The sequence below is a fragment of the Rhodnius prolixus genome, unplaced genomic scaffold (genome assembly GCF_049639745.1).
Source record: "Rhodnius prolixus isolate KJV_2025 unplaced genomic scaffold, Rpr scaffold_18, whole genome shotgun sequence".
In the NCBI taxonomy this organism is placed as follows: domain Eukaryota; kingdom Metazoa; phylum Arthropoda; class Insecta; order Hemiptera; family Reduviidae; genus Rhodnius; species Rhodnius prolixus.
In genome coordinates, this window is record NW_027411636.1 from 3022940 (window position 1) to 3045140 (window position 22201).

General features: G+C 35.8%; 2 protein-coding genes and 1 long non-coding RNA gene across 8 annotated transcripts; 1 reads left to right on the forward strand and 2 right to left on the reverse strand.

Moving 5' to 3' along the window:
- The first annotated feature begins 2760 nt into the window (after window positions 1–2760).
- LOC141462206 (uncharacterized) lies at window positions 2761–19825 on the forward strand. 3 transcript variants are annotated; one of them, XR_012463144.1, is made up of 8 exons: window positions 2761–3353; window positions 3432–3445; window positions 7197–7608; window positions 7698–7973; window positions 11749–11983; window positions 15284–15695; window positions 15785–16060; window positions 19274–19825. It is a non-coding gene; the product is annotated as an uncharacterized lncRNA (long non-coding RNA). The 3 variants fall into 3 exon arrangements; XR_012463146.1 differs by lacking the exon at window positions 19274–19825 and adding an exon at window positions 18089–18228; XR_012463145.1 differs by lacking the exon at window positions 3432–3445 and having other exon boundaries at window positions 19274–19824.
- Window positions 6941–13570, reverse strand: LOC141462199 (fatty acyl-CoA reductase wat-like). Its single transcript, XM_074143862.1, has 10 exons — window positions 13413–13570; window positions 12798–12998; window positions 12611–12718; window positions 12391–12531; window positions 10967–11115; window positions 9932–10041; window positions 9230–9419; window positions 8482–8724; window positions 8094–8351; window positions 6941–7127 (listed from the first exon to the last, which is right to left on the reverse strand). Exons 2-10 carry the CDS (start codon window positions 12984–12986, stop codon window positions 7046–7048), a joined length of 1470 nt encoding a protein of 489 aa, XP_073999963.1. The 5' UTR covers window positions 12987–12998; window positions 13413–13570; the 3' UTR covers window positions 6941–7045.
- LOC141462198 (fatty acyl-CoA reductase wat-like) lies at window positions 14993–21132 on the reverse strand. 4 transcript variants are annotated; one of them, XM_074143857.1, is made up of 10 exons: window positions 20982–21132; window positions 20323–20523; window positions 20136–20243; window positions 19916–20056; window positions 18733–18881; window positions 18165–18274; window positions 17291–17480; window positions 16569–16811; window positions 16181–16438; window positions 14993–15214 (listed from the first exon to the last, which is right to left on the reverse strand). In XM_074143857.1, the coding sequence occupies exons 2-10, from the start codon at window positions 20509–20511 to the stop codon at window positions 15133–15135; spliced, it is 1470 nt and encodes a 489-aa protein (XP_073999958.1). In that variant the 5' UTR covers window positions 20512–20523; window positions 20982–21132; the 3' UTR covers window positions 14993–15132. The 4 variants fall into 4 exon arrangements, with proteins under 4 accessions (XP_073999958.1, XP_073999962.1, XP_073999959.1 ...); XM_074143861.1 differs by having other exon boundaries at window positions 20323–20518; window positions 20982–21083; XM_074143858.1 differs by lacking the exon at window positions 20982–21132 and adding an exon at window positions 20786–20927.
- Window positions 21133–22201: the final 1069 nt, after the last annotated feature.

The following is a 22201-nucleotide window of genomic DNA, read 5'->3' on the forward strand; positions in this document are numbered from 1 at the left end:
TTTTTCTAGAAATCTATCAGATCTATGTAATTAGGAAAAAATTACTGATATAAAGGAGGATTTGCCCTATATTATAAAGAAAATTTGGGAATTTTATCTTTAATAGAAAAAGAGAAAAAAATTGTCAAAGTTAGGTGTTTTTCAACGTTACGCTTTTTCGTGCAGTTTTTGACGATCAACCCTTATACAACTGTCCTGCCGGACAGTTTTAATAATGTATTATAAATGTATTGTATACAGGGTGAACCAGAAGATTGAGGCTGTTTGGAGAATAACTTATGCTTCAAAATGGCATCAATTTTTAGAAAATTTATCTCTTGTCTTTCTAACCGTGTCATCAGAATCGAATTCGGACTAAAACTTTCTGAGTAATAACATTTTTATTGCACAAAAGTAATGATTTTAGAAAAAAAAAATTAAAGTGACGTCACTCAAGAACAGTGGAAAATATGAAGTTGGCCAATACGTCATTGAACTCCATTTTAGATGTACTATAACACAGTAGGCCTATGGACAATACTTACTGGTTTACCCTGTATACTTAAGTATATTGTGTAATTTTTTTTTTTTTAATGAACATCTAAGGTTATTGGCGCCCGAAGCTTTTTCCAGTGCACTGCCGGCCTCCGGACAGTGTTCTCTCGTTACAAACAACACTGTCCATCACCGGACAGTGAGCTTTAGGAAGAGAAAAATCTAAGGGTCAGCAGCTGGATTCGAACCCGGGGAACACTGCGTGGGAATCCAATAAGCTAACCGCATAGTCTAATCTCTTCCCTTTATATTGTGTATTATTGTAAATTATGTATTATATGTATATTGTTGGGAATTATCGTGAGTCTTTAGATTATTATTTAAATTAATGATTTTACATTTGTATATAATACCATGTACTGACAGTGGTACAAGTTATGTGATATTGCACTCATGTTATGCGATATTGCAAACTCCCTATCAGCAGGTGTATTGTTGGTAGGGATAAAAAATAAAAAAATACAAAATCTTTATTTTTGTACCCCGTTCTGGTTTAATAACCACACAAAAATAAGCTATAAATTTCGTTGATTTTATTTAACTACTTAAAAAACTATATATACTTATACAACAACAACAGCAGGCTTACTACTTTAAGAGTGGTTAGTTTGTCTACTGTTTCAAGTAAAGGACGTGATCAATAATTCTTGACTTGTTGTTCTACAGCAAGTAAAAACAACCTTTAACTATTAAATACAACATGTAGTTAAGATCACATACGCAAAACATATGTTAACTTGGCCGCTAAATTACTAAAGCAAGAGTTCTTGTGTGTGTATCTGTCTGACAGACAGATGAGAAGGGGTGAAAGGGAGTATAAAGTACTTAGAACTTTCCACTACATACTTAACCAGTACTTTATCGCTTACAAGTTTTCCTAAGTAAAGAAGAAGTTCAATAAAAGAGGAAACAACATAACCTAAAACCGAAATTACGAGCATCTACTATATAGCTATAATAAACATAAGGGTATTCCTAAGCGTTTTCTACAAAATACGTTTTTGCGTTAGTTCTAACAAAATTACATTAACAGGCGAAAAATAAAAAATAACCCCCCACACTAGAAGAAATTAAGCTTGTAACAAACATTACCCAGCATGCAGTTAAAAGTAAAAAAAAAAGTCCACCTAAACTAAATGAATGAATATTTATGTCAGTTATAGAGCTTACTATTCTCTATATTTCGGAGAAAAATTCATTAAAATAGAAACAATACCAAGAGAGATATAAAGATTTGAAATTTGAAGGTTTTACAAACTCAGGAAAATTAAACCTTCCATATCTCCGAAACTAATAACAGGAAAACCTAATGATTTATATCAGAGATAGAGCTAACTATTCTCTACATTTCGGTGTAGAATTCATTGAAATAGGAACAATACCAAGAGAGATATACAAGCTTAAATTCTGTACGTTTTTCAGAAATACACAAAAATTAAACCTTCTATATCTCTTAAACAAATAACAGGAAAACATTGCTATTTATGTCAACTATAGAGCTTACTATTCTCTACATTTTGGTGAAGAATTCAACAAAATAGGAACAATATAAAAAGAGATATAGAGGTTTGAAATTTGTACTTTTTACAAAAACATACGAAAATGTAACCTTCCATATCTCTTAAACTATAACCACGAAAATATTGCTATTTAGGTAAGTTATAGAGGTTACTATTCTCTACATTTCGATGTGGAAGTCATTAAAATAGGAACAGTACAATGAGAGATATAGAGGTTTGAAATATGTACGTTTTACAAAAACACACGAAAATGTAACCTTCTACATATATCTCTTAAATTATTACCACGAAAACATTGCTATTTACTCAGTTATAGAGCTTACTATTCTCTACATTTCGATGTAGAACTCATTAAAATAGGAACAGTATAAAGAGAGATATAGAGGTTTGAATTTTCAAGGTTTTACAAACTCACGATAATTTAATTTACCATATCTCCTAAACTATAAACACGAAAACAATGTTATTCATGCCAATTTTAGAGCTAACTATTCACTACATTTTGGTGAAGAATTCATTAAAATAGTAACAGTGGAAAGAGAGCTATAAAGGTTTGAAATTTTTATGTTTTACAAACTACTGGGCAGTTTTAGTAATTTCTCTTTTCTTTCAATTTATAGTAATTTATATCTGTATAAGATACAGTATGTGCAAATGATACTGCATCACTGTCAGGTACAGAATGAATGAGTATCCAATCCAAACATCTAATGATGAGTCTTCGCTGTAATTCCCTTGCTGGTCAATTGAGGCAATCTCGAGGCCACTGGCGCTTCAGCTGAGTTTTTAGGATTTCCTACGATGTGAAGGAGGTTCAGGTTCCTCTGTAAGAGGTTTTATTTAATAAATAATACGTACTAAATATATACTAAAAACATGCATATTGCATAAATACTGCGAGACACATTAAGTAAGAGTGGTTAATTTGTTAAGTTTATCTAACGCGTTTATTTGTCAGTATGTGCGTTCATATTAACTTTATACAATATAAAGTAATAACTTTATCATAAAGTTGTAGTGTTAAAAGGGAAATTCGCCATCGTTTTCTCCCTAGTTAAGTATCCACTGGTTAACCCTAACCTGTCAGAATTATAACACAAAATAATCTCTATAATAAAACTTTATGGACCACAGACGTGAGGTTATTGTTCTCTTTGGTTATAATAATTATCATTAAAGTGTGCATTAATGTTTAACTACTTAAATTAATAGGCCAAGTGTATCGTGTATTAAAATTTGAAAACAATTATTTTGGAATAACAAATGGATTACCTTAGCTTAAAGATTAGAATTCTTCAGGTTAGTAACTTAAATGAAGCTATTCTAGGTTTAATTTCATTAAAAGAAGTAGAATAAAGTAATGCATATTTGTTGCAGGTGGGCTAAATCCTGTACGTAAACGTAAACGTCCAACTACTAAATTGTGTGTTGTGGACGGAGACGATTAGCAAACTTACTTTCTGCATGCTCAAATTAATCAATAAATAAAATCCAAAGCGTATACTGGGAATCGAATACAGTATATCAAAATTCATCTTAGCTTTGCAATCCTAGCCCTTACCGCTTCGCTAATGTGGCGCTTAAATGTGTCCTAAATGGACAGAAATTCAGATTTGAGTTAGGCTGCATTTCCTACTATTTAATATCCTTAAAATTCTGATAGTTTGCAATATAGTTACCGTACATATTTATGAAATGATTCTTTAGAGAGATGAGAGAGGTTTCGTACAGTAGTTCTTTGGGTGAAAAGATTTTGTTCCCTAATTTACTGTCGGGACCCAGTCGTAATTTAAAGTTTCAGTTTTTTCCCCCCTTTGAGCTTGCGTTTTAGGGATATTTGTTCATACGCTCAAAGAGTTTTCTCTGAAAAAAAAAATTTCTGATCTCAAAACGGATAAATAGCGTTGCCACTAGCTATATAATGTTAACATCACTCCACATCGTAGCAATGCTATTCTTTTCTTTTTGGCGAAAATATCAGTTGATTTAAGAATGCGTGTGTAGGGTAAAAGGCAGGCCAAAGTTACGTTGGCTGGACGGAGTGAAGGAGGATGCCCTGGCGTTGCTGGGCGTACGTAACTGGAAAGTGGCTACCCAAAATAGGGAAAACTGGCGGAAGCATTTGACGGAGGCCAAGGTTCGGTAGACGGACTGTCGCGCACAATAAGAGAAGAGTGTAGGGTAAAAGCTGCGAGCGATTGGTCATCGAAGAATGAATCCTGCGACATTAATCTAACGTATGCAGGTCCTAACAAGATTTGGCCATATTCCTTCAACAAAGAGAACGTTTCTAAACGATTCCACACCCCTTTGGCACTTCTTCTTAGTGATGCCATAAAATGGTTTGGAACAGAGGATATCTCGAAGTAACTATCTTACTCGCTGAGGAACAAAAATCGAAAGTATTCTTAAACTGTAAAAAAAGGGGTGAACTGTGATATCCCGTAATTAACTTAACAAGTTGAGCTCTAAAAAGCCAAAAGTGGGGTTTCCCTTCCCCCCTCAGGTAGGCTGTTTTCTCTCTCTCCCAAAGTTTACTGAAGACAATTGAGTTGGGCTCCTTCGACTTGAGTAGAGGCCCGGAAGACTGACGAATGAGACTGCAAATTAAGCTAAAGCAGCAGGCGAAGTGGCTTCTCTGCAAAGTAAGAGCCTGCTTCTTCCGCTATGTCTGTGTGGCGGCAGACGTTGCGTACCCACTTCTTGCACTGGCTCTGGTTATACTTGGAAACGCCGCCGGCAATATCACCAACACTGAACCAGCCAGTGACTCTGGTTCAACGCTATTTGAATTGCAAAATTCATCTTATATGCGACCACCATTCAACTTACTGCCAGAGTCTACAACTCTCTCTCTGTTGCTTTCTCTCTCATTGCTCCCCGCTCCACATTACCACTTCCATACTCTTCTCCGCATTCTACATCCTTCACCACCATCAAGTACCTCCGGGTTCTCCCATTAATTTCACTGGAGAGATGGAGAAGAAGAGGAAAAAAAGACACCTTCTGGGATATTAACACAGTTACATCCCCTCCAGGCTGTAATATAGTTCGCCTTCCTCCACTTCTTCGACTACAAGGAGTTTCTCTTTGTGTTTGTGTAATGTTGGAAGTGGAAGTAAGATGTACGATCTTGGGAAGCGGAAGGAAGTGAATGGTAGATTAACGGAAAGGCTTAATATTAAAATCTTATTCATTTTTAAATCTAGTTAATATTTTATTCTACAATTTTTTTTTCTTTCTCTTACTAGTGTAAGAGAAACATATAAACCATCCTCAAGTTCTCAGAGAACGAGAAATATAAGAGAGGAACTTTGAGAATTAAAGTCAGAGAAAGACGTGCGAGTGAGCAAAACCAGTTTTTCTGCACCAGAATACTCAGGTTCTGTAGTTAGTCTCCAGTGTGGACTATTTATTGCAGCTTTTTGCCATTAGGATCTGAGAGTAGCGCAAGCCGAGAAGGTTGGAAATTCAGTCCCTGACTGAAGGAGTCATATAAAATTCACAGGAGCTGTCCAAATAAGTCGGGTAAGGGGAAACAGGCTGGGCTCCTCCCCCGTGAAATGTACCTCAAACATTCTGACGTTAAAATCTGGTTAGATCCACAGTGTTGGATATCTATCTGGACAACGCCTGTCCGTTGAGAAGACTGATAAGCTGTATAAAAGGAATCTGGCACTATTAAACCAGAATGCAATGTAAGATATTCAGTCAGTGATCTGAGAGGTGTCCGTGACAAGCGATATAAGCCTAATCACATTATAGATATCTATAAGGTGGTCGTCCATTGTGGAAACTCAAGAGTTACTAGTGTCCAGTGACCAGCTATTAGTAGGTTCGGAATCTAATCAACAGCTTAATTAGGTCAGCCTTCCCAAAATTCCCGAAGCATCCAGGATGTATAAATACATGCTTTTGATAGGAGATACTTCCTGCTGTATACTGGAGACTATCCAGCACCATACAAGAGTTAATTTCACAGTCTCTAGTGAGTACGCTGTTAAATCCCTTTTCTTTTCTTTTTTTTTTTTGAGGTTTTCTGCTTTTTGGGGTTTAATACTTTAAAAACTCCAGGAAAATTGAGGGCACTCTTGAGGGCATTCTGAAACACAGTGTATGTATTTGATTTTTGTATTTGTATTTTTATTCTGAAACATAGTGTGCATTTCACACCCCTTCTTCACCCCTTACACTACGTCTAGGGCTTAGACTAGCAAGTCGATCGCAACACACTTTTGAGATAAAAAGTAGATCTTATATACAGAAAAGTTGGCCACCCCTGCTAGAGAGGTATCTAAGCTGCCCAAATAGAGATCAAATTTAGGTATTGTATTAAATAATGAGTTCAATGTGTAGAGATGTATGAAGTGTTACATAACGAAGAACTGATCAACTTCAGTTCCACTTATGTAAATAATTCTTGATGAGAATAAGTCCTCCAAAAATGGTGATTAAAATTAGTTACAAAAAATTTACAAAAAATATTAAAATTTTAATCTTATGTTAGTTTCATTGTAGTTGTCAAGTATTTGTTTGTTTGGTTTTTTAATGAGCATCTTTTAAATTATTTAACGTCTCTCCAATTAAGTGTAACACAGATCTCACAAGACTTAATTTTTAGAGAAGTATCCGGTAATGCAATAATTAATGATTGGAAATTAATAATTCTAAAATTGAAGGGGGCACCCCCTCTAAATATTACATTATTATTTTTTCCTGTTTTGGCGCATCGACGACTGTGGTCATTAACGTCCAAGATATTATTCATTACTATTAATGGACATTATTATTAATGTTAATTTTTGTTCATTAAATAATAAGCATTCAGTATAAATAAATAAATGATAATCCTGCATTATTAATATTAATTATACTTTCAAAAAGCATTAAAATGAACATCACTTTATTTGAAATCACAAAATTAATAGTACACTCCCCTTAAATGCTGCGAATATCATTTTGAAAATAGTTTCACATCAGAACTTGATTGTTCACCAGATCATGGTGGTCATGAGGATCCAAGATATAGCAGCGAAAAAGATTCCTTTAGTAAGAAGATGGATGTAGTAAAGTCTGCAAACAAAGTAAAGAGATTTAAATAGTTTGGTGAGCAACCTAACCTAATACCTTCTCTTATTGCAGATTACAATTCATTCGGAAGAGCCCCATTTTTGTCTTGTTTTGGATGACGGCAGCAATGAGGTGTCATCCTACAGCTATGGAGGTTGCTCTCGATCTCATCATTCTTCAACTGAGATGGAGATTAACAATTAGAAACCGTCCATGCCATCTCTTTGACGACTTTAGTAGACATGGTTGCCATGAAAACAGGGTTTACTCCAGCCACTGTGTGGCAATGTGGTAACTTCACAATCGGCTTCCCTCACCTAGACTTAACCCAATGTGTCTGCTTCTTTTTAATAAAAGAAAGATACACTCGGAAACACTTACGAGGTGAGGAGTCATTGAGGTGAGTTGGCACAGCGAGTGGTTATTCTTGATTGCCCTACGTGGGGGATCCTAGAAAAGCCAGCCTGGTTTAGTAAATCGTTTGGTGAGTAACCTAACCTAAAACGTTTTCTTACTGTAGGTTACTAATCATTTGAAAGAGTCCCGTGCTTATGACTAGTTTATGTATGACAGGAACAATGAGGACTCATCCCATAGGTGAGGAGGTTATGCTAGATCTCACATCCCTCATCGGCTAGTACAGAGATTGGAAATTAAGAGTCATCCTCCTCATCTCTTTGAGGATTTTAAAAGGCATGGGTGCACTAACACCAGGTCAGTGTCTAGGAGTCTAAATACAACGGTATGGAGCAATGGATCCCTTCCTAGTATTAAAGAATATACGATCATGTGGGCACTCGGATGGAGAGAAGTACCCAGAGGGAACAGAGTGCTTGGATCAAGGATCAGGTACTTGGAGCGAATTTTCCATCACTATCAAGACTAAAATCAATAGAAAGACGCTTCCAGCTACATATAGATCTATTTGGTCTCCAGTAAAATATATCTTTTAAAAATAGTTCCAGTTACCTCCAATATTTAGCCTTAAACTTGTCCAAATCTTCATCTTTCTCATGGAGTATGAACTTTTTCACTCCTTTCCCATAGATAACTAACAATTCTGATTTTGTAACCTCTTTAAATTTTAAATCAAAAATCTCTCTTTCTTCAGAAGGTATTAAATTGAATATTGATTTATAATTAGTATTATCGAATTCAATCTGTTGGCAACTGAAATATTTAAGTGCATTCATTGCTTTGTATATTCTTATATTCAGTTTAGTCAATCTGAAAGGACAAAGAAAGATCACATTAACAATATTTTGGAATTATGGCAGGAATCAGTCTTCACGAAGGTGGTTTTCGTTGTTCATAAAATACTAAATTAATTGCAAAACGAAAATGGCAGTTACTGTACCTAGGCTCTTTGCGAAGGATGATCAACAATGAGTCTACAAACCAAGCTGGCAGTACTTGCAGAGTGTAGAACAGGAAATGCAAGTAGTAAGGGTTATTGGCGTAGTAAACAAATGGATACCACAGATCATTGTTCACTGGTAGTTCTGGCGCTATCGCCTCACCTATTTCTCTTAACTCTTCATAGGTCGTTTGAAAGGTATCTCCATACGTACAGTTGTACACTGGTAACTTCTCAGTGCGCCTGAAATGAATTTATCAGGGTTAGAACAAAAAAATTTATGTTTTTCGGTAAATACTTCAAACATAGTTTTTTATATGATTAACTCGTCGAAGTTCTACAAAGATTTTTCTAGATTAACTCGTCGAAGTTCTACAAAGATTTTTCTAGAAAACCTGTGCTCTTTTTAAAATAACTAGGCCAGTATGTAACCAGTCTGTAGTTAATCAATTCTTTGATAAATTAACATCATAACTCCAATCTTCTGCCCCTTAACAGATGATCTAGACGCAGGCCTAGAGCGCCATTGTGGGGCGCCGCTGCCATAAGGCTTACAACTTTTTATTTATTTGCAATTAATTTGAAAGTTTGGGTAAGTTGGGCTTGTGATATCGGTTGTCCTGGGTCCTGAGCACAGTAGTCTTCGGGCTCCGTCTCAGTACATAAATGTATATGAAATATATAATTATGGTGCAGGAGATGCTCATCATTCTAAGACCTAAAGTGACCGGAACATCAAAATACTTACTTGTGCTTGGTGACCCAGGCACTGACAATCATCGCATTTACTACAACGTCTATGGGAACCATATCCAGAAATGTTTCAGGTTGACACCTGGAAACTCTTAGAACTCCAGTCCCTATTCCACAAAGTATACCAATTGGTCCATTTAGATTGTCTATCCATCCGGGTTCTGGTTCTTGCAGACTGCCAACAACTACGCAGACAAACTGAATGTCCTAAAATGAAACTGTCAATTCGCACTTCAAACTGCTTTAATGCTCATAATCGGCTAAATTAAGCTCCGAGAGCTTGCAGGCCAGATGGTCATTGAGGGTCCTTTTCTCATCATGTCACAAACTTAGCTAATAAAATTTTAGCGGGCTTAGTACGGAGGCTTTCAACAGTTAAGCTGAAAACCACAGCTAATAAGGCAGTTTTTAAAGTGCAGAAAACGATGTAAGCGAGGTAGTCTAATGATTGGAGCAATTCGATGATTTGTTAAGGGGATCACTTTTCCAAGTTATGGGATGCATATAAGAGTTTTTGCGTACTAGAACGGGGTGTGTAATCCCAAATATCGCCAACAACACCAGTTTTTGAAAAACTATTATTACACAGATAAGCGAGTTCGTTTTGTCATCAATGCTAGGTATCGTATGATCGGAATGCTTGGGAGGAGTTAAAGCTTTAGGTCCCACATTCAGACATTTCAATCGCAACTCTCACCTACTGAAGGACGAAGTATAACTACTGGAAGGTTCTCTTTAATCTGTGCGACCATATTCTCAGCTATCGATTTTGAGAAGGTGTACGTATTAGGATAGACAGTTATTATTCTGAAACAGAATAAAATGTGTTTTAAAAAATTGTTATACTTTAATGTTTTTTATGGTTAAATTAAAAAAAAATAATAATAATTTTATAAACCAAGTTTGTAAAATTACAATTTTGAAATTTTAGCAATGTATATCAATATCCTGTTACTAACAAAATAAAAAATAAATGATTTTCATGGATTATACCATTTAAATTCCACATATGAGAAAATTTTAATGTGATCAACTCTAACTAAAGCAACAGGCTCGCATTTATATTACCATAGTGCAGGGGTCGGCAACCCGCGGCTCGCGAGCCGCATGCGGCTCTTTTATCCAAATTATGTGGCTCTTCAACCTGTCTAAAATAAATTCTATATTTCAATTTTATTCAAACAAATGAAAATTTCATTTATTAAAGTAAAGATATTCTTTCAAAAAGAATTTTAAATGTGATAGGTTAGAAATTGAATAGAATTATATTAAAATACAGTACGTAATATATAGGACGGCCCCTATTTTCATTTAAACACAGGTTTAGTTATGTATTTGTTTATTTACTTTGCAATATGTTAAAATTAATATATAAAATATTTAAATGTTATTGAATATCATAAAATAATAATTTGCGAATACAAATGATCTACAGAGTTGTTTACATTATCATCCTTGCGGCTCTTGGTAAGAATTATTAAAATTATTTAAGGAGAAATGGCTCTCTTCCTAAAATAGGTTGCCGACCCCTGCCATAGTGCATCAGTGGAAGTCAAAACTTTAACAGCTATCTGGTGAATCAGCCTCTGATAATGAATAAAATACCAAAAACTGTCAGAAATTAGGAAAACATGCGAGCTGTGACGAATAAAGTGAACAATATGGTCTTATCATTGCGCACCTAACAATATTTCGATGGAAAATAAAATGTTTACAATATTACAATGCTTACTTATGTTGTAATAAATTCATTAAATTGTCTTCTCGTTCTGCAATATCAATCAAAGTTCTCCAGTCATACTGCTGAGGATACAGTACTTCGCCGATTTTCTCGTCGTTTAACTTCGGCGTGGAATATGCTGTAGATACGTACTGAAAACACTGTAATTTAAAAATGTTATTAGTTAGGAATCAAACGTTTAATTTAAATCAATGAGTAATCTGAAAATGTGATTTGTAAATTCTTAGAATCTTCTGACTAAGCTATTACCAGGAACAAAAACGTTATTTTCATAAAATATTTTCATCTTTTTATCAGCAGTACAATTTTCATCATTTTTGGCGTAAAATTTATGCAGGTGACTCCCATCTGATCAGCTAGAGATGTTTTCATCTTAAGCTAGATTTTTTTTTTTTTTTTTTTTATGATTTAAGGCGCGTCAACATCTAAGGTTATTGGCGCCCGGAGCTTTTTTCAGTGCACTGCCGGCCTCCGGACAGTGTTCTCTCGTTACAGACAACACTGTCCATCACCGGACAGTGAGCTGTAAGAAGCTCCTAGGAAGAGAAAATCTAAGGGTCAGCTGCTGGATTCGAACCCGGGTCCTCCGCGTGGGAGTCCAGTATGCTAACCTCATTTAAGCTAGCTTTCTAGGTACGCTTGTGAACGCCGGTAGACAGACGTTCTTTTTAGGTGTAAGAGGATAGACTCTGAACTACTTCCGCCCTTTTAATTGTTTACTTCCGCTGATAAATATTTCTCAGTTGAATTAATCACAGCCATTTTGTTCTTAGTACAATGACGGAAGATTGTTGGAGAATTCCGCTTGTTCGGCTCAAGTTACGCAGCACCAACTACGAGGTGAAGAAATAATAATTAGTGCTTTTGGAGCATCTTAGCTATCCGAGCAGATACAAACCCTTTTAGAAGATCCTGGTTTATTTCCATTCTGAACCACTTCTAATATTCATCAGAAATGTGACCTGGCTAACTCATCGCTAACCAGTTCTCGCTCGAACAAACATAGTTGTAAGTATGTTCAAAATATACGTATTTGTCACTCTGTCAGAAGACCTGGGATTGCTACGCCTCCAATCAAATCAGAGCTGAACTTCGTCAAGTTGGTTACTAGTCAACTTACTACAAACTCCTACAAGACATAGGCCCTTAATCGCTTTTGTGCCAATGCATGCATTCTCCTCAAAGATGAAAAAGAAGTCCAACGTACCGGTTTGATCCGTTGTAGAAGATTCATAAGAAACAGTAACTCTGGCAAAAAAAAAAACTCCCCTAACTGCAATAGGGTTTTGAAACTCGAAACTGTTCCGAGGAATGCAGAAAATTGGGTGCGATTCATTTTGCTGAGTTCCTCAAATGAAGTTTGTGTACTTCACGGAGAATTAAGTTTTTAAAACAAACTACAAAAATCTAAATACCTCTAATTTCTTCATTGATTTCGCCAAATCAAGAAGTTCTTTGGTGCCCCTTACATTTAGCAGGATGGCACTAGATAGAGGATCATCAAATCTTACACAGGCTGCTGCATGGAACACCACAGCTACGTTTTCACATAATTCCTGTCACACAATGTTTCGACATGAAAAAACTCTCTTTCAAAGAACAAGATCCTTATCAACGAGACATAAGAAAGTTTACCCTTCTATCGCGATCGCTCAGTCCCAACCCCTTCTCCGCCACATCGCCATCCAGAACAGCTACCTTACTGAAAGCGTCCGGCCTTTCTGATCGCAGCCTTTCAAATACCTTCAAATTACAAATCAGATATTACATAATTAGCTAATAATCCCAGTTCTTACTCTCGTAAGACTTGCTTGGTACTCACTAAATTCTGGCAGACCTGTTGCCATCTTGTTTCCGGACTCAAATCTCTTTTACTTCTGATTATCAAGTAGATCCTGCGCACTTCCGTTGTCCTCAAGAGTTTCTCGATTAGTCCTTTCCCGAAGTATCCAGTTCCTCCAGTTATTAGTACATCCTTACCGTGCAGCCATCCCCGGATCGTTTCAGCCATTTTCTTGCTGTTCTGGGGAAAAACAAACAAACAAAGCTGTAAATACGAATCATTTAGTAAACGATTACTTACTGGATAGCTTAATTATTTTCAAAGCTTATTTTATTAAATTTGAAATGTCTGCTATCTTGCGGTTTCGAGTTATGCTGATAAACACCCACATGTTGCCATACACCTATACAGCTCTGAGTATATGTATGTAATGTACATAAGAAGTACACGACAAGATGTGATTAAAACTATGCCTAGAAGAAGGGGATGGGATAGACTCTTCTGTAAGGCTCCATTTCAGTGGAAGATACATATATTTGTAAAAACAGGTGAGAAGTAAGTTTTATATAATGCGGAGTTTAAATAAAAACTATGCATGGTAACCTTGAGAATCTTGGATGTTATAATCTGTACATAAATACTGTGGCAACTTACCTCCCTAGCAGGTTATCGTCCACTTTGTTTCTAAGCGCGCCTAGGATCTGTCAACCTTCTAGCTTGATTACCGAATGAAGAATAGACAAGAAAATTGTAAAATATCTAAACAGAGAATCATTTCCTTCTATTATTTATCTCAGAATATCGTTACCGCAGTATGCACATAAATTGTTGTTTTGAGAACAGGTCAAACAACCGTGAGATCTTTTTCATTGTTTTCTAAATTATTTTGCTGTCAAAAACACACACAATAATGAATATTTGTCTAAACAATGCCAGATTAAGTGAAGATATTAATTAGATATAGTTAATTTTAATTCATTGTTGCCTAAGAATGGTGAGTTGTATATTATTTGGATAATTGCAATTCAGTGTAGTGGTCGTTTATAACTTCAGTCATTCATTCTGGAATCGTGCAAACTTGTCATTCATGTTTGTATTGGAAATATCTGATTCGTTCTCTTAAATAACGAACGTAGAAACTACATTTGTGCGGTCAACAAAACTAAAAAGGTCCAGAAATTTCGAAATTATTGTGTGGTTTAAGTCCGTGAGTAATGAGCTCTTAGAATAGATCTTCTTATTGCAAATGCTCATTTGTTGCCCTTCGAATGAGAGCCAAATTGGCTGGGGCACCCACTTGAAGGTTAATAAAATCGCATTCGTCAGTTTCTTTAAAGAAAATAGGAAAAACAATAGGGCGTGCTAATTTGTAAAGAAATTAATTCTCAATTTTGGACACATAAAATCGGCCAGAAAACGAAGTGTGAAAAAACGCGCTCATGGTGACGAGTGAAAGCATTTGTGACACTGCCAAAATTTGGAAGCAGTGAAATTTATTGAAACCTCAACTTCTTAGTTGGGGTTGCCCTTGGTGCAGAGCAGTCTTGAAAACAATACCAGCAGAATGGTCTCGCCCATTTTAATAATTTGGAGAGTGTCATTTAGGCCTTTCAGGGTGCAAGTGAAAAAACATCGTAACAGCTTCAGACAAATGATTAGTTTCCATAAGAAAATCATTTTTTGGAAAGAACGAGCAGAAGAAAGTAATCCAGGCATGTTCCACTGAAAAGCAGCAACTGGTCTAATTTTGCTTAAACTTCGCATGATCTTCTGTAATAGTTTTTGTTCAAGGAAAATTTGCTTTTTTTGTTCATAAGAACTTGTACGCTCCAATAGTTTCAATATAATAGTACAGTTTGTAGGTACAATGTTAGTGACGAATCTAAATGTTCCAAAAATTCTGTGTTAGAAGGATTAGAACTGTTCTAGTTTCTCTTACAATATTATTACTATCATAAGGGAATTTTGTAAGGTTACGTTGGTAATAAATCTAATGTAAATGGTTGCCAGAAATTATTTACCTTTGACCAACATGTACTTTAGTTTTAGTTTCATCGAAACATGGAGGGGAAGGATTGCATTTAATTTTGGACAAAAAATAAAGAACTTTTTTAGATAAATTGTAATGAACATTAATAATTTCTTATTTTCTTTTAATGTTTATTTTATTTATTGTTTATTAACTAATTTCGTCAATTTCAATTGTGGTTAATTGCAAGCTTTTAGTACATATATCAGCTGAAATAAATAAACTTTTTATTGTGTTAAAACTGAATACATTTAATTTTGAATGATGATGTTCGACGTTAATGTCACTCGCCTTCAATTCTGATAATTTTATTTTGAAAATAGTTTCACATCAGAACTTGATTGTTCACCAGATCATGGTGGTCATGAGGATCCAAGATATAGCAGCGAAAAAGATTCCTTTAGTAAGAAGATGGATGTAGTAAAGTCTGCAAACAAAGTAAAGAGATTTAAATAGTTTGGTGAGCAACCTAACCTAATACCTTCTCTTATTGCAGATTACAATTCATTCGGAAGAGCCCCATTTTTGTCTTGTTTTGGATGACGGCAGCAATGAGGTGTCATCCTACAGCTATGGAGGTTGCTCTCGATCTCATCATTCTTCAACTGAGATGGAGATTAACAATTAGAAACCGTCCATGCCATCTCTTTGACGACTTTAGTAGACATGGTTGCCATGAAAACAGGGTTTACTCCAGCCACTGTGTGGCAATGTGGTAACTTCACAATCGGCTTCCCTCACCTAGACTTAACCCAATGTGTCTGCTTCTTTTTAATAAAAGAAAGATACACTCGGAAACACTTACGAGGTGAGGAGTCATTGAGGTGAGTTGGCACAGCGAGTGGTTATTCTTGATTGCCCTACGTGGGGGATCCTAGAAAAGCCAGCCTGGTTTAGTAAATCGTTTGGTGAGTAACCTAACCTAAAACGTTTTCTTACTGTAGGTTACTAATCATTTGAAAGAGTCCCTTGCTTATGACTAGTTTATGTATGACAGGAACAATGAGGACTCATCCCATAGGTGAGGAGGTTATGCTAGATCTCACATCCCTCATCGGCTAGTACGGAGATTGGAAATTAAGAGTCATCCTCCTCATCTCTTTGAGGATTTTAAAAGGCATGGGTGCACTAACACCAGGTCAGTGTCTAGGAGTCTAAATACAACGGTATGGAGCAATGGATCCCTTCCTAGTATTAAAGAATATACGATCATGTGGGCACTCGGATGGAGAGAAGTACCCAGAGGGAATAGAGTGCTTGGATCAAGGATCAGGTACTTGGAGCGAATTTTCCATCACTATCAAGACTAAAATCAATAGAATGACGCTTCCAGCTACATATAGATCTATTTGGTCTCCAGTACAATATATCTTTTAAAAATAGTTCCAGTTACCTCCAATATTTAGCCTTAAACTTGTCCAAATCTTCATCTTTCTCATGGAGTATGAACTTTTTCAATCCTTTCCCATAGATAACTAACAATTCTGATTTTGTAACCTCTTTAAATTTTAAATCAAAAATCTCTCGTTCTTCAGAAGGTATTAAATTGAATATTGATTTATAATTAGTGTTATCGAATTCAAACTGTTGACAACTGAAATATTTAAGTGCATTCATTGCTTTGTATATTCTTATATTCAGTTTAGTCAATCTGAAAGGATAAAGAAAGATCACATTAACAATATTTTGGAATTATGGCAGAAATCAGTCTTCTCGAAGGAGGTTTTCGTTGTTCATAAAATACTAAATTACAAAATGAAAATCACAGTCACTGAGATTACCTAGGCTCCTTGCGAAGGATGATCAACAATGAGTCCACAAACCAAGCTGGCAGTACTTGCAGAGTGTAGAACAGGAAATGCAAGTAGTAAGTGTTAGCTGTCAAGCAAGCAAATGGATACCATAGATCATTGTTCACTGGAAGTACTGGTGTTATCTTCTCACCTATTTCTCTTAACTCTTCAAAGGTCGCTTGAAAGGTATCTCCATACGTACAGTTGTACACTGGTAACTTCTCAGTGCGCCTGAAATGAATTTATTAGGGTTTGAACAAAAAAATTTATGTTTTTCGGTAAATACTTCAAACATAGTTTTTTATATGATTAACTCGTCGAAGTTCTACAAAGATTTTTCTAGAAAACCTGTGCTCTTTTTAAAATAACTAGGCCAGTATGTAACCAGTCTGTAGTTAATCAATTCTTTGATAAATTAACATCTTAACTCCAATTTGCTGTTCTTCTTCTGCCCCTCAACAGATGATCTAGACACAGGCCTAGAGCGCCATCTATTGAGGGCGCCGCTGCCACAATGCTTAAACCTTTTTATTTATTTGCAATTAATTTGAAAGTTTGGGTAAGTTGTGCTTAAGATATCTGTTATCCTGGGTCCTGAGAACCATAATCTTCGGGCTCCGTCTCAGTACATAAATGTATGTGTAATATATACTTATGGTGCAGGAGATGCTCATCATTCTAAGTAACCAGCATTACATCAAAATACTCACTTGTGCTTAGTGGCCCAGGCGCTGACAATCATTGCATTTACTGCAATGTCTATGGGAACTATATCCAGAAATGTTTCAGGTTGACATCTGAAAACTCTTAGAACTCCTGCCCCCATTCCGCACAGTATACCAGCTGGTCCATTTAGATTGTCTATCCATCCGGGTTCTGGTTCTTGCAGACTGCCAACAACTACGCAGACAAACTGAATGTCCTAAAATGAAACTGTCAATTTGCACTTTAAACTGCTTTAAAGCTCATAATCGGCTAAATTAAGCTCCGAGAGCTTCCAGGTCAGATTGTCATTGAGGGTTTCCATTTGTTTCCTAAAACTTTCTAATCATGTCACAAACTTTGCTAACAGAATTTCAGCTAGCATTGTAGGGAGGCTTTCAACAGTTAAGCTGAAAACCACAGCTAATAAGGCAGTTTTTAAGGTGTAGAAAACGATGTAATGGAGGTAGTCTAAAGATTGGAGCAACACTAAAGCAACTCGATGGTTTGTTAAGGGGGATCACTACTCCATGTTACGGGATGCAACTTTTTGTGAGCTGGTTGCCTGGCCATCTATACGAGATGGATCGAGCGTCTAACTGTAAATGTCGCAATAAGACCAGGCTTTTGAAAAACTATTATTACATTGGTTAGCGAGTCCGTTTTGTCATCAATACTAGGTATCATATGATCGGCATGTTAGGATGGTATACTCCCCTATAAAATGCTTGGGGAGGAGTTGAAGTTTTTAAGATATCTTACAGTACTGCAATAATTTAGGTGCTCCCCAAAATTATTTTGTTTAGAGTAAAGGTCGAAGAGAGGGGACTAGAGTCACATTAGTTTTACGTTCCACATTCAGACATCAATCGCAACTCTCACCTACTGAAGGACGAAGTATAACCACTGGAAGGTTCTCTTTAATCTGGGCGACCATATTCTCCGCCACGCATTTTGAGAAGGTGTACGTATTAGGATAGACAGTTATTATTCTGAAACAGAATAAAATATGTTTTAAAAAATTGTTATACTTTAATGTTTTTTAGGGTTAAATTAAAAAAAAAATAATAATTTTATAAACCAAGTTTGTATTCTTACAATTTTGAAATTTTAGCAATGTATATCAATATCCTGTTACTAACAAAATAAAAAAATAAATGATTTTCATGGATTATACCATCTAAATTCCACATATAAGAAAATTTTAATGTGATCAACTCTAACTAAAGCAACAGGCTCGCATTTATATTACCATAGTGCATCAGTGGAAGTCAAAACTTTAACAGCTATCTGGAGAATCAGCCTCGATAATGAATAAAATACCAAAAACTGTCAGAAATTAGGGAAACATGCGAGCTGTGACGAATAAAATGAACAATATGGTCTTATCATTGCGCACCTAACAATATTTCGATGGAAATTAAAAGGCTTACAATATTACTGTGCTTACTTATGTTGTAATAAATTCATTAAATTGTCTTCTCGTTCTGCAATATCAATCAAAGTTCTCCAGTCATACTGCTGAGGATACAGTACTTCGCCGATTTTCTCGTCGTTTAACTTCGGCGTGGAATATGCTGTAGATACGTACTGAAAACACTGTAATATACAAATTTTTACAGTTAGGAATTAAACGTTTAATTTAAATCAATGAGTAAATTGAAAATGTGATTTGTAAATTCTTAGAATCTTCTGACTAAGCTATTGCCTGGATCAAAAACGTTATTTTCATAAAATATTTTCATCTTTTTATCAGCAGTACAAATTTTCATCATTTTTTGGCAAAAAATTTATGCAGGTGACTCCCATCTGATCAGCTAGAGATGTTTTCATCTTAAGCTAGATATCTAGGTATGCTAGTGAACGCCGATAGACAGACGTTCTTTTTAGGTGTAAGAGGATAGACTCTGAACTACTTCCGCCCTTTTAATTGTTTACTTCCGCTGATAAATGTTTCTCAGTTGAATTAATCACAACCCTTTTGTTCTTAGTACAATGACGGAAGATTGTTGGAGAATTCCGCTTGTTCGGCTCAAGTTACGCAGCACCAACTACGAGGTGAAGAAATAATAATTAGTGCTTTTGGAGCATCTTAGCTATCCGAGCAGATACAAACCCTTTTAGAAGATCCTGGTTTATTTCCATTCTGAACCACTTCTAATATTCATCAGAAATGTGACCTGGCTAACTCATCGCTAACCAGTTCTCGCTCGAACAAACATAGTTGTAAGTATGTTCAAAATATACGTATTTGTCACTCTGTCAGAAGACCTGGGATTGCTACGCCTCCAATCAAATCAGAGCTGAACTTCGTCAAGTTGGTTACTAGTCAACTTACTACAAACTCCTACAAGACATAGGCCCTTAATCGCTTTTGTGCCAATGCATGCATTCTCCTCAAAGATGAAAAAGAAGTCCAACGTACCGGTTTGATCCGTTGTAGAAGATTCATAAGAAACAGTAACTCTGGCAAAAAAAAAACCTTCCCTAACTGCAATAGGGTTTTGAAACTCGAAACTGTTCCGAGGAATGCAGAAAATTGGGTGCGATTCATTTTGCTGAGTTCCTCAAATGAAGTTTGTGTACTTCACGGAGAATTAAGTTTTTAAAACAAACTACAAAAATCTAAATACCTCTAATTTCTTCATTGATTTCGCCAAATCAAGAAGTTCTTTGGTGCCCCTTACATTTAGCAGGATGGCACTAGATAGAGGATCATCAAATCTTACACAGGCTGCTGCATGGAACACCACAGCTACGTTTTCACATAATTCCTGTCACACAATGTTTCGACATGAAAAAACTCTCTTTCAAAGAACAAGATCCTTATCAACGAGACATAAGAAAGTTTACCCTTCTATCGCGATCGCTCAGTCCCAACCCCTTCTCCGCCACATCGCCATCCAGAACAGCTACCTTACTGAAAGCGTCCGGCCTTTCTGATCGCAGCCTTTCAAATACCTTCAAATTACAAATCAGATATTACATAATTAGCTAATAATCCCAGTTCTTACTCTCGTAAGACTTGCTTGGTACTCACTAAATTCTGGCAGACCTGTTGCCATCTTGTTTCCGGACTCAAATCTCTTTTACTTCTGATTATCAAGTAGATCCTGCGCACTTCCGTTGTCCTCAAGAGTTTCTCGATTAGTCCTTTCCCGAAGTATCCAGTTCCTCCAGTTATTAGTACATCCTTACCGTGCAGCCATCCCCGGATCGTTTCAGCCATTTTCTTGCTGTTCTGGGGAAAAACAAACAAACAAAGCTGTAAATACGAATCATTTAGTAAACGATTACTTACTGGATAGCTTAATTATTTTCAAAGCTTATTTTATTAAATTTGAAATGTCTGCTATCTTGCGGTTTCGAGTTATGCTGATAAACACCCACATGTTGCCATACACCTATACAGCTCTGAGTATATGTATGTAATGTACATAAGAAGTACACTAGAAGATGTGATTAAAACTATGTGTAGAAGAAGGGGATGGGATAGACTCAACTGTAATACTTCATTTCAGTGGAACTTGTGGGCGTACAAACAGGTGAGAAGTACGTTTTCTACAATGCTCAGATTTAAAGAAAATCTATGAATGATAAACTTGAGAATCTTGGATGGAGATAGTCGTGTTCATAACGATCAGGGTACATTGCTTTAAGGAAGGTTATAATCTGAACGTGAAAACTGTAGTAACTTACCTCCCTTGCAGGTTATCGTCCACTTTGTTTCTAAGCGCGCCTGGGATCTACCAATCACCTGGCTTGATAACAGAATGAAGAATAGACAAGAAAATTGTAAAATATCTAAACAGAGAATCATTTCCTTCTATTATGTATCACAGAACATCGTTTACACAGTTTGCACTTAAATTGTTGTTTTGAGAACAGGTCAAATAACCGTGAGATCTTTTTCATTGTTTTCTTAATTATTTTGCTGTTAAAAAAAAACACACAATAATGAATATTTGTCTAAACAATGCCAGATTAAGTGAAGATATTAATTTAGATATAGTTAATTTTATTTCATTGTTGCCTAAGAATGGTGAGTTGTATTTTATTTGGATAATTGCAATTCAGTGTAGTGGTCGTTTATAACTTCAGTCATTCATACTGGAATCGTGCAAACTTTTAATTCAAGTTTATATAGGAATTATCTGATTCGGCCTCTTAAATAATGGATGTAGAAACTACATTTGTGCGGTCAACAAAACTAAAAAACTGAAAAGTTACAGAAATTTCGAAATTATTGTGTGGTATAAGACCGTGAGTAATGAGCTTTTAGTCCAGATCTGCTTACCGGAAAAGCTCATTTGTTGCTCTTCGAAATCTTTATCTCGTCGATAAATTTTTTTTTTGTAATTTTAATTATTTACTGAACTCAGTTTTGACAATTACTTCGCATCATTACACCCTTTAGCGTTCCAAGACATACGCTTACGTCTCTCATTTTTTAGAAAACAAAAATTGGCAGGATAAGTACCATCAGTTTCATTTAAGAAAATAAAATCGTAATGTAGTTTGGTGTAATGGAAAACTGACAGGAAAAACGATAGGACAAGCTAATTTGTAAAGAAATTAATTCTCAATTTTGGACACATAAAATCGGCCAGGAAACGAAGTGTGAAAATACACGCATTTGTGCCATTGGCAAAATTTAGAATCAGTGAAATTTATTGAAACCTCAACTTGTTAGGTAGGGTTGCCCATGGTGCAGAGCAATCTTGAAAACAATCCCTGCAGAATGGTCTCGCCCAGCTTCTTATGGGAAATAAGATAAAGGTGAAAACGTTGTTTATAACTAGTATAAATGTGATTGGGCTAACCGAAATTAAGGGGCTTAAAATTCAGCGTGATAGTAATACTTCTAAAATTGAACTCTGGTAATAAGCTAAGTTGGGTCTTTTATTAGATCATTTTAA

Bases quoted from the DNA above. Each gene is read 5' to 3' on its own strand.
- LOC141462199 (XM_074143862.1), bottom strand. From the start codon at position 12,986: ATGGCTGAAACGATCCGGGGATGGCTGCACGGTAAGGATGTACTAATA. The intron at 12,532-12,610 runs GTAAACTTTCTT...ATTGTGTGACAG, and splicing joins TGAGCGATCGCGATAGAAGG to GAATTATGTGAAAACGTAGC. The intron at 8,352-8,481 runs GTACAGTAACTG...TTGTCCTTTCAG, and splicing joins ATCCTTCGCAAAGAGCCTAG to ATTGACTAAACTGAATATAA.
- LOC141462198 (XM_074143857.1), bottom strand. From the start codon at position 20,511: ATGGCTGAAACGATCCGGGGATGGCTGCACGGTAAGGATGTACTAATA. The intron at 17,481-18,164 runs GTGAGAGTTGCG...TTGTCTGCGTAG, and splicing joins TATACTTCGTCCTTCAGTAG to TTGTTGGCAGTCTGCAAGAA. The intron at 16,812-17,290 runs GTGAGTATTTTG...AATTCATTTCAG, and splicing joins GCCTGGGCCACTAAGCACAA to GCGCACTGAGAAGTTACCAG.